This window comes from Ranitomeya variabilis, chromosome 5 (assembly GCF_051348905.1).
Source record: "Ranitomeya variabilis isolate aRanVar5 chromosome 5, aRanVar5.hap1, whole genome shotgun sequence".
Lineage (NCBI taxonomy): Eukaryota > Metazoa > Chordata > Amphibia > Anura > Dendrobatidae > Ranitomeya > Ranitomeya variabilis.
The window spans coordinates 544675400-544688075 of record NC_135236.1 but is presented as its reverse complement, the minus strand read 5'-3'; the positions used below and the strand labels follow the sequence as shown (position 1 = coordinate 544688075).

Below are 12676 nucleotides of genomic sequence, written 5' to 3'. Positions count from 1 at the left end.
TGTACAATGGCCCTGCGACCTTTGGCCAGCTCTGTGCAAAGAAACATTTGCAAATAACCCTGTGGTGATCAGATCTATGGGGCTGTGCTAGTAAACTGCTCACTTCCAGACAGTGCTACTGCTTTCTAGACTACTCAGTCATGGATGGGTTGGTAAAAAAGACCAATTGACCTCTACTTTACAAGGAACCTGCCACTTGATGGACGCTGCCCAAATCGCAGTGAATCAGAGCACAACCAGAGGTGTCATTTCAGAGAAGTTATAGATAGAAGATCTGGCAAGGGAGGCACCGTGTTTTACGCAGCATGACCCGGTTCCCTTTAAGGCTGGGGTCACACAAGCATATATTCTCTCATCCAAAAAAAAAATCTCATCAATTATACAAATCATACACTGATCAAACTCTGATCAGATTCTATCGGATGAGAAAATAGATACAAAAAAATTCTTCATTTTCTCCATTCGATTTTTCCTTGGACTGGTTCTATCTGATGGAAAAAAAAGGAGGGCAGGTGCACGGCCCCATAGAATAACATTGGTCCGAGCGTGACCTATGTTTTGTAGGATCGCACTCTGACCGAAAACACACAATGTGCACAAGCCCTAAAGGTTAAACCCCAAACTAATGGAAGACTAAAGGATCTAAAAGGTTTCTTAGGTAAATCAGGAATGCAGACCAAAAAGATGCAGAACATATTGGATTTTGAACATTACACATGGAATAAGCAAAAAGTATCAGGGATCGCAGCTAGTTTGGCTTTCAGGACTGGTCCCTATTTTATGAGGATGTGGGCAGCTGGAGACAATAAGTGTGTGGCTAGCACACAAACCTAGACTTCACTTTCTGCCCACATGCTAGGTATGGAAAGTCAGCAAGAAGCAAAGGACGGTAATTGTCGCTCCTCAAACCGGGAGGATCCCTACATCAGTCTTTGTGGAAAAGTCTGGAAGTAGCAAGATCACGAGAAGCTATCCAAGACACAAAGCTGAGCACAATGAGCACCGCTGCAGCTAGTTCTCATGAGCGACTCACTGGTAGTTTCCAGAACTCCTATTCACTCCTATAGGAATTATGGATAAAGTGTTTTCTGTAATCCTGCCAAGTGCATGTAAGCAGGTAATGACAGACCGGAATACCCCTTTGATACACAAACGGGACGCAACCTGCTGCCACTAGAGAGATAACAGAAAAACAACTGGCACATCCAGACTAGTGTGAATAGGGGCATACCAGGAGCAGCTACCTCCATATATAATATACAAAAAAAGGTTGCACTCCATCATGCCAAAGCATGTCAATATGGAATATATGAAATATGAATAGCAAAATGGCTTTTGAACATTAGGAAAAATATTTATGAGACGCTTTGCACAAAATTTTGCCAAATAGTGTGAGCCCATCAACCATCATCAAGGTGGCCTCAATCTAATGGGTCCCTGACCTCCCTGTTTAATGTGAACAATTGCCTAAGGCTAATGTCTGTATGCTTGGGTGAATGTGGACACCTCTTTCAGTAAAGCCTACATATATGGGTTGGCCGGAACCAAATTATAGTATATGGAGGTAGCTGCTCCTGGTATGCACCTAATCACACTAGTTTGGATGTGCCAGTCGTATTTCTGTCATTTCTATGTTAGCTTACTGACTGAGCACTCCTCCCTTCACCATGTGGTTTTTAATCCCATCTAATCACATTTGGTTCCGGCCAACCCATATATGTAGGCTTTACTGAGAGAGGTGTCCACATTCACCCAAGCATACAGACATTAGCCTTAGGTAAGTGTTCACATTTGGACAGGGAGGTCAGGGACCCATTAGATTAATGAGGCCACCTTGACGATGGTTCATGGGCTCACACTATTTGTCAAAATTTTGTGCAAAGCGTCTCAAATATTTTTCCTAATGCTCAAAAGCTATTTTGCTATTCATATTTCATGTATTTCATATTCAACATGCTTTGGCGCGATAGAGTACCACTAGAGAGATAACATCACAGAAAAAGATGATACCTTCCTATAGCTGGTCACCACACACAGTGCAGAATGCAGACAGGCCCCAGTGATATAAGGTGGAGGCAGCACAGGTGTAGACCACTGATGATCAACCCCTGACCCATCCTATGGATGATAGACCCCAGTGATACAGGTGTAGACCACTGATGATCAACCCCTGACCCGTCCTATGGATGATAGACCCCAGTGATACAGGTGTAAATCACTGATGATCAACCCCTGACCCATCCTATGGATGATAGACCCCAGTGATACAGGTGTAGACCACTGATGATCAACCCCTGACCCGTCCTATGGATGATAGACCCCAGTGATACAGGTGTAGACCACTGATGATCAACCCCTGACCCGTCCTATGGATGATAGACCCCAGTGATACAGGTGTAAATCACTGATGAACAACCCCTGACCCGTCCTATGGATGATAGACCCCAGTGATACAGGTGTAAATCACTGATGAACAACCCCTGACCCGTCCTATGGATGATAGACCCCAGTGATACAGGTGTAAATCACTGATGATCAACCGCTGACCCGTCCTATGGATGATAGACCCCAGTGATACAGGTGTAAATCACTGATGATCAACCCCTGACCCGTCCTATGGATGATAGACCCCAGTGATACAGGTGTAAATCACTGATGATCAACCCCTCACCCGTCCTATGGATGATAGGTGTGAGGAGGTGATCAGTAGTTTACACCTGTGCTGCCTCCACCTTACATCACTGGGGCCTGTCTGCATCCTGCACGGTGTATGGTGACCAGCTATAGTAGTATGGCTTTTTATCTGTGACTATAAACATAAGGATGAATGACCTCGTGGAGATCAAAACATCCAACACCGCGGAGACACCATCACGTGTTTCTCAACACAGTGATCCAGAAAACTGCCCCTATCCCTTATGGGAAATATGCAAATGCATGTAGAAAAGCTGCGGAGACACCATCACGTGTTTCTCAACGCAAGCAATGAATAGCCAGGTCTTTCACCGGGAAGGAACAACCACGGGAATATTCATATTTCCCATATGGGATGGGGGCAGTGTTCTGGATCACTGCGCTGACAAACACGTGATGGTGTCTCCGCGGTGTTGGATGTTTTGATCTCCCTGAGGTCATTCACCCTTATGTTTATAGCCTTTTCACTAGGCACTGCTCCTAATAGCCAGTTTCCTACTCCACACTGATGAGGGGCAAATACCCCGAAACAGATGTCTGTGGATGGATACCATGTTTTGGGATAGGTGGTTTTCCTTTATTGGATGCTGCCCTTCCCGTGGTTGTTCCTTCCCGGTGAAAGACCTGGATATTCATTGCTTGCGTTGAGAAACACGTGATGGGCGTCTCCGCAGCTTTTCTACATGCATTTTTATCTGTGACGTTATCGCTCTAGTGGCAGCATATTGCATCCAGTTTGTGTCTTCATATTTACTTTTTGATTTTTGGGGGGGATTTGATGTCCCATTCAGTGATATGCTTTTAATTTTAGTGTAAGGACTTCCAACAAAATTAGGACCTGTGGGTTGCAAGCTTAAGTATTTTGTTCAAAACATCAACTAATATCTCATGTATTGTTGCTTGTGTATGATGCAGTCCCTGTAGTCTCTGTCCCTATGAGGTGCACTTCCATGGTGCTGGGCACCCTACCTGATCTAATCGTATAGGGGTTAGCAGCTGTAAGACTGCATGTGCACTACACGTAGCTGTGTGACTGGGGCGCTATATAAGCCTTATCCGTGTGCATCTATAATCCACAGCATTCACCCCATCATGGATGATGTGTGGGTTGTTGTTCATTGGCAATTTGCACCCGAGCCAACTTCACTTTATAAACATTGTGGTCTGTCCTCATCTTGCAATGTATGGATACTGGGACCAGATATTGGTAGGTAGGCCATTTTAATTTTTTTCCCCTTGGGGAATGGGAGAGGCTTGGTGGAGGAGAAATTGATCTTACGCCATCCTGTGTTATTATATGTATTAAAAGTGCTGCTCGTGACTAAACAATTGAGGACCCATACATAGGATGATAATAGTCCGTTTCAGTAGCTTCCTGGTTTGGGCAGCCCTCCCTACTCAGGGATTTGGGGTAGACTACACGTCACAACTAATAGTGTAGGTATGTTGGTGCAACTGACTGAAGGTTAATTACTGATCAGTATTTGCACAGCTATGAATTCTTTGTAATAAACTCAATTCCCTTATATCGATTCCTTTCCTTCCACACTCCAAGGGCTGTTTCAACTGCCATGTTCAAATACTTAGAAAAGCTGTTATAAACTACAGGGCTAACAAAAATATTTGTCCCAGTGTGCGCGCTCCCCTGCACTTTGTGCTGACATGTAGTGTGTGTACACCGTGTCTGAGCGTGGGTGAAGGGAGCAGAGAAGCTCACACTGCCGGGCAGATGTTTGCCAGACAAAACAGCTTCTCCAAGGGAATGAACAAGGCAGCTGAAACAGCACTTTCATCATGGATTTTGGGAGAAAAGGAAGTAAGAAAGTACGGAAGTAAATTAGAAAAATTCACAACTTTGCAAAGACTGATCAACAGCTAAAAACAAGTTACTTTCTAAAGGCTTATAAAACATATCATGTATTGTGTGCTGCTGTTTTCTTTACCAGCCATTTGAATGGGTCTGAAAACTTGTAATACAAAAATAATGCAAGTTGAATGGTTGAGTTTGTCTCAATTTAGATATGGAAACCCCTAAATCTTGAAAAAATCCACACTGTTTTAATATACCCTGTGGGTGTGAGTATATAGAAAAAGTGACTTACATCTAGCGGCTGAGAAGGGATCTTCAGTTTCGTTAAGTGTGCTTTGGAGGACTTCAGTTCACTCATGCTATTGCCTTGAGACTGGCCGCTACAGTGTTCAGTGGATAATTTTGGTTCCATAGATTCAGGCCCATCCATAGGCCGTACATAAGCTGTAGGTTTCTGCAACATTGAGCTAGACTTGGACATTAAAGATGGTGGAAATGCTTGTGTGGAGTGCTGTCCACTTGAGAACGATGGTGCTCGAGAAGGGGAGTCCCAATTAGCGTCAGGGTCTCGTGGAGATTTTGAGCGTGGACGATCTTTGCTGTGGTGATCAATCCCATGAGGACGGGAATGACTAGAATTTAAAGCAGACTGCTTTGCCGGGCTGATGGAGCGTGTCTTTGAGTGTTCTGACCCGTGTTGCCCCTTTTTGCGGCTACTGCTATAGGACTCCCTATCATGCCTCTGACTGCTGCTGCCACTGCTGCTCCTGCTATGCCCCCCTTGTGTACTTGATGAGGACCGTTTCTGGAACTGAGAAGAAGTGCTTGGCGCCGGCCCCACAGGAGTCCATTTGCTGCTCTGGTGTGAAGCACTGTGCCTCTGGTCAGCATAGAAGCCTTGTCCGGACTTCTCCTCTGGTGGAGGAGGAGGGGGCACAGTGTGCTTTGAAATTCCAAGTGATAACGGTGGGTCAGTTATCATATCCTTCATTTCATCGTAGTTCCCCAGCGTACTCTTGATTCGGGTTGATAATTTATCTTCCTTACTCGTCTGAAACAGAGGAACAGTGAGAAAGGCTGGTGAGAAATACTAATAGGAATTCCACCAAACTACACAAACACATGGATAATAGTAATAATAACATTTTGTATCTAAAGGGAACCTGCAGTCAACTGATGCTGCTCCAACCATGAGAGCCTGGCTGCACCATTCCAACCATGAATCGCTGGAAAATTCAGAGAAAACCATACCTAATCCATGCTGCACAATGGAGTCTCACATCCCTCTTCCTCCAAATTAATGGCAGCAACACTATCCACGGGACGCCAGCACTGCCGAAAGCCAGCGCTGGACCCAGGAAAGGTGACAAAAAAGAGGGTTTGCTTATTTTAAACTGCAGCCAGGAGTTTTCCCCAACTGGAAGACGGCTTTAAATGTAGTACATCTATTATTACTGGGTGCCTTCTTCACCATGAGAGTCATCATGTAAGGCTCTAGTAGGCCACTTATTGTGCTGCAGACATTACTAAGCTCTTACACAAATATCTTGGGGCACTGGCTGCCTTCTGCCACCACAAGGTAAATGGGGCTGACTCACAGCTTGCATGCTAAGGAGGAAAGCCAGATCTGGCAGTGTCGTCACAGGAGGGAGGAGGGGAAACGCAGAGGGAGGAAGTACACAACTTCCGCCCAGGATGAGTAATGAAGGAGATCAGCTTCATTCTTAAAGCCAGGAAGAGTAATATACATTTATAGTGGGCAGGAAAATCTATTAAAGGAAGCTGTATGTGGGCTTTTGCCACCGAATCGGAGAGCAGCATGATACAGTGGCATAGATCCGGATTCCAGATGGCATAGATCCGGATGTGTCACTCACTGCTGTTTGCTGTACTTTAGTTTTGATAAAATTGCCTGTTTTTTTCAGTAGGTGAAAGCTAGTAAAATCAACTGTCATGTAGTCCTCCATATTCATGAGCTCTGTAGAACTCCACCCCCACCGACTGGCAGCTTCCTGCCTATGCACAGTAAGCCATTAGCAGTATAGGTGAGGCTATACACAGCTCAGCATTAACCCCTTAACGACCGCCAATACGCCTTTTAACGGCAGCAGTTAAGTTATTCCTCTGCGCCACTTTATAACGGAGCTGAGAAATAAGGTTATAGCACCCCGGGGGTAGTTGAGACCCCGGACAACATGATTCCAGTTGGTTTTTACCGTCCCCAGTCTCATGATCATTATTCATGGAATAATGCCAATCGCAAAAAAAAAAAAAGTCTTATTTCCCATTCATTTCTCTCTCCTCTAATATGATCTAGCATACCAGAGGAGAGAGAAATGAGGTCCCCAAAACCCCCGATCCCCCAGTACCTCCGGTATACCACGGCCCTCCAGCTCTGTCTCCCTATCAAAGTGATCAAAAATAAAAGTTAGGTATAAGGAATAAAATAAAAAATATATTTTCATTAGAGCTGTGTTTGGGTTGGGGGTCTCCAAACTCAACATTGCATCATCCATTGATTCCAGCCAATTTTGCGTTCAAAAAGTCAAACAAACAATGCTCCCTCCCTTCTGAGCCCTGCCATGCCCCCAAACAGGGCCTTATGGTGTCATCTCATTGCACTTATCTTCTCGAGTCGGGGCTTGTATCCAAACCCCACTCCTCCACAAAGCGGGATTTGGATGTATCCGCCGATGGGGCCATAGACTAGAATGGTGCCAACAGGGCAAACGTGCGCTCTGTCGTGCATCATGTGTCTGCGTATACGCCATAAAATGAGGCACGACAGGGCGCACGTTTCCACAAGAGAAAAGTCACCACACAATGTATTGAACATGGTGACTCCGCACGGGTCAGTGATCACCTGCGGATTTACCTGTGTTTAATAGACGGCAGCGCATTGGATGCTGCTACTCCCGGATCATGGGCACAGGGCCGGCGTAGTACATACTATTACTAGACACATGCACAGAAAACAGCCAAATAGACTTTCACATAACCCAATAGTAAATCCATTCTGACACCAAACCACATGCAAATAAATATACTAGAGAAGGAACCTCTGTGGTGAAGCCCTGAATGTTAAAGAACGTTTTCTTCTCTATGTACAGAACCAATGTCACAAGAGAAGGAAGAGTGTACATCACAGTAGGTTTACTGCTCAACGCCTTCTCATGCACACACAAAAAGAAGTTTCTATGTATGCCCAGCCCCTACATACATAGGCAGAACAGGGAGACTGCAGGGAATACGGATTACCACCTCACCAGGAGCAGGATGGTCACAAAATGTGCTGTCACACAGGTAAAATGCTGGGCTCAGCAGGCTGCCCCAGGCACAACATGTACACGGCAGCGGTGGGGAGTTATGGTGGGGAGTTATTCTGCGCTCCTCGGGTCAGATTGCACAAGAAATCTACACTCAGGATGGAAGTTTAGTAAAAAAAAGAGCAGATATTACAGAGGACCAACATCAGGCCACTGATTTAGATTACCGTACATCCATTTGGACAGTCAAAGGTTTGTCAGGGGTTAAGAGATTAACCCCTTCCCACCATTAGCAATTTTTCCCTTCATGCTTTCATTGTTTCCATTACCACATCCCCAGATCAATAAGTTTCTTTTTTCATCTTCCTAGACATACAAGGACTTGTTTTAGCAGAATAAGTTGTGGCACCATTCATCATACAATATACTGGAAATTGGGGTAAAAAAAAATAGAGAAAATAAATGGTTAAAAATGCAATTCCACCATAGTTTTTGGGGTTTTATTTTTACAGTGTTCATTCTGCAGTTAAAAAAGATTTGGCAATATGATTATTTCCATAACAAAATTGTAAATTTGTGGTTCTCTCTCTTTAACCCCTTATTGACAGAGCCAATTTTGTACTTCACGACCAGGCCAATTTTTACAATTCTGACCACTGTCACTTTATATGGTTATGACTCTGGAACGCTTCAATGGATCCCACTGATTCTGAGAATGTTTTCTTGTGACTTATTGCACTTCATGTTAGTGGTAAAATTTCATAGCAAAGACTTGCGATTATATATGAAAAAAAAATAAATAAAAAAAAAAATAACGGAAATTTGGCAAAAATCTTGAAAATTTAGCAATTTTCAAACTTTTAATTTTTGTACCCTTTAAATCAACAAGTGGTGTCACACAATCTATATACTGTATATAATCGTCTAAGGTCCACTTCTGTCTGTTTGTCTGTCCCGGAAATCCGGCGTCGCTGCGACCAATCAGTGACAGGCACAGTCCGGCCACGAATTGGCCCCTCCCTACTCCCCTCCATACTCCCCTACAGTCAGCGCCCACATAGAATTTAAGCAGTCCGTTAACGCTGCTATTAACCCTATAAGTGTGACCAACTTTTTACTATTGATGCTGCCAGTAAAAACATATAATGTTAAAAATAATTTAAAAAATCATTATATTCTCACCTTCCGGCATCCGCGGCAGCCTTTCCCGCTCCTCGCGATGCTCTGGTCCCAAGAATGCATTGTGGCAATGACCCCAGATGACGTAGCGGTATCGTGAGACCGCTACATCATCGCGTGTTATTGCCGCAAGGCATTACTGGGAACGGAGCATCGCTTAAGGCCTGGGCTGGATCCGGGGGCTGACGGAAGGTGAGTATATAACTATTTTTTATTTTAATTCTTTTTTTTTAACAGGGATATGGTGCTCACGCTGCCATATACTGCGTGGGCTGTGCTATATGCTACGGGGCCTGTGCTACATGCTACGGGGGCTGTGCTACATGCTACGGGGGCTGTGCTACATGCTACGGGGGCTGTGCTATATGCTACGGGGGCTGTGCTATATGCTACGGGGGCTGTGTTATATGCTACGGGGGCTGTGTTATATGCTACGGGGGCTGTGTTATATGCTACGGGGGCTGTGAGACTCTTTCGCCCGGGGCCCTCAAAAACCTGGAGCTGGCCCTGGCTTCACTAATTGGTCGCGCCCGGCCGCGAACAATCAGCGACAGACGCAGCCCGGCCGCGAATTGGCGCAGGATTCGAACCACGCTTCGCTAATTGGTCGCGCCCGGCCGACCGAATCCTGTGTATTCGTTGCATTATTCTGAAATCTTCATAAACTACTGTACATACATATTCTAGAATACCCGATGCTTTACGTTAGGACGTAAGAAGGGTTAGAAGTTGACCAGAGATTTTTCATTTTACCAACAAAATTAACAAAACCATTTTTTAGGGACCACCATTTGAAGTGACTTTGGGGGGTAAGAAAAGAAAATTCCCCAAAATAACACCATTCTAAATGCTGCACCCCTCAAGGTGAACAAAACCACATTCAAGATGTTTATTAACCCTTCAGGTGGTTCACGAGAAATAAAGCAATGTGGAAGGAAAAAAATAACATTTAATTCTTTCACAAAAAATTAAGTATAGACCCAAACTTTTTATTTTCACAAGGGTAACAGGAGAAATTGCACAACAAATTTTCTGGTCCATTTACTCCTGAGTATGCAGATACCCTGTATGTTGAGAAAAGCCACTGTTTGGGCGCAGGGCAGAGCTCAGAAGGGAGGGAGCACCGTTTGACTTTTTGAGCGCAAAATTGACTGGAATCGATGGCAGCCGCCATGTCGCGTTTGCAGAGCCCCTGATGTACCCAACAGTGGAAACCCCCCAATTCTAACTCCAACCCTAACCTAGCCCTAGTCCACAGGCCTAGCCCCAAGTCCAACAAAACCCTAACTTTTATCCCAACTCAAACACAAACCTAATCCCCACAAAACCCTAACCCCAACTGAAACGGTAACCCTAGCCTCAACCCCAACCCTAGCCCCCAACGCCAACCCAGCCCCAACCCTAGCCCCTACCCCACAGGAGACGAGACCTCAGAGATTTTCCGATGCTGGGTGGTGCTATACTTATTTCTCAGCACTATTAAAAAGTGGCGCTGAGGAATAAGCAACATTAACTGCCGCCGTGAAAAGGAGTAATGGCGGTCATTAAGGAGTTCAATAAGTCCGTGTATACACAAAAAAAAAAATCAATACTTTGTTTCGAAAAAAAAAAAAAAAAAAATTCAGATATTAGATTTGTATCACCTTCAACCTGAGATTTAATCAAGATAAGGTAAAGGAGGGCACCACAAAATAACAGGGATCCACCTGACGCCTGTTAAAAACCAAGACTCAAAAAAAAAAAAGACAAAAAGACACAGGCCATGTACACAAGGATCACTTAAAATGAACAAATATTTTATTTAGTACTATAGAAAACTGAGAAAAAAATAAATAAAACATTTAATAGTCATATAATGACATGGGTATTATACAGCATTGTTCATAATAGAGCTACAGCCCTCGAACAAGTGACATAGCATAAATAATTGGTACAGGTAGCCCCTGACAGTTTCTTAGGGTGGCGACACGCATCGGGCATTCTGTCCAGCCCTCTTCATGGGACTCTATCTAAGCAGGACCACTGTTCCCCTTCTTTGTTCTGTGAGGTATCCTGTACTTTGCTGCAGCTCATCATTTACTAAGTCTGGACATTTGTCCATTCATGCCTTATGAGATGCTTCTTTATTTAACATGCACTTTATTATCTACTAGCTGAAGAGCCCGGCGTTGCCCGGGCATAGTAACTAACTGTGGTTAGTTATAACACATTATGATTATCCTCCATCCCACAGTCCCGTGCCCACCAAACATATCCTCCATCTCATAGTCCCGTTCCCATATACCCATCAAACACATCCTCCATCCCATAGTCCCGTGCCCATATACCCATCATACACAAACTCCACCCCATAGTCCCATGCCCATATACCCATCATACACAACCTCCACCCCATAGTCCCGTGCCCATATACCCATCATACACAACCTCCACCCCATAGTACCGTGCCCATATACCCATCCTCCATCCCATAGTCACGAGTCCATATACCCATCACACATCCTCCATCCCATAGTCCCGTGCCCATATACCCATCATACACAAACTCCACCCCATAGTACCGTGCCCATATACCCATCCTCCATCCCATAGTCCCGTGCCCATATACCCATCATACACATCCTCCATCCCATAGTCCCGTGCCCATATACCCATCATACACAAACTCCACCCCATAGTCCCATGCCCATATACCCATCATACACAACCTCCACCCCATAGTCCCGTGCCCATATACCCATCATACACAACCTCCACCCCATAGTCCCGTGCCCATATACCCATCATACACAACCTCCACCCCATAGTACCGTGCCCATATACCCATCATACACAAACTCCACCCCATAGTCCCATGCCCATATACCCATCATACACAACCTCCACCCCATAGTCCCGTGCCCATATACCCATCATACACAACCTCCACCCCATAGTCCCGTGCCCATATACCCATCATACACAACCTCCACCCCATAGTACCGTGCCCATATACCCATCCTCCATCCCATAGTCACGAGTTCATATACCCATCACACATCCTCCATCCCATAGTCCCGTGCCCATATTCCCATCCTCCATCCCATAGTCACATGCCTATATACCCATCACACATCCTCCATCCCATAATTCCATGCCCATATACCCATTATGACATATTCGCCATGGCAACCATTCTGACATTACTGTCACCATGGCAACCTATTATGACATCATCGCCATGGCAACCTTTGACATCATCACCATGGCAACCATTATGACATAACTGTCACCACTGCAACCTATTATGACTGTCACCATTGCAACCTATTATGACATTGTCACCATTGCAACCTATTATGACATTGTCACCATTGCAACCTATCATGACAGTCGCCATGGCAACCTATTATGACATCATCACCATTGCAACTATATATGTGTGGATAGACGATGATGTCATAATGGTTGCCATGACGACATCATCACCATGGCAACCATTATGACATGACCATCACCATTGCATCCTATTATGACATCATCGTCGATACACACATACACTCATTTTCTACATATTTATGTGACAATCTCCATTTTACATGCACTTTATCCTTCATCCCTGTATTTCCTCTTATTTGTCAGTGCCACACTATTTTAGTGTGTGTATAGAGGGTTCTCACAGACTGCTATTTCGGTGTTTTATCACCCTCATTGGGGGTGACCATTTGCATTTACTTCACCCTGAGAT

General features: G+C 44.7%; 1 protein-coding gene across 2 annotated transcripts in view; it reads right to left on the bottom strand.

Annotated features, from left to right (window-relative positions):
• AFF4 (ALF transcription elongation factor 4) overlaps positions 1-12676 on the bottom strand; it is a 103865-nt gene that overhangs the window by 34603 nt on the left and 56586 nt on the right. For both annotated transcript variants that reach the window (XM_077265864.1, XM_077265865.1), the window contains one exon: positions 4797-5555. In XM_077265864.1, coding sequence (XP_077121979.1) covers positions 4797-5555 — 759 coding nt within the window. The remainder of the gene's footprint in view (positions 1-4796; positions 5556-12676) is intronic.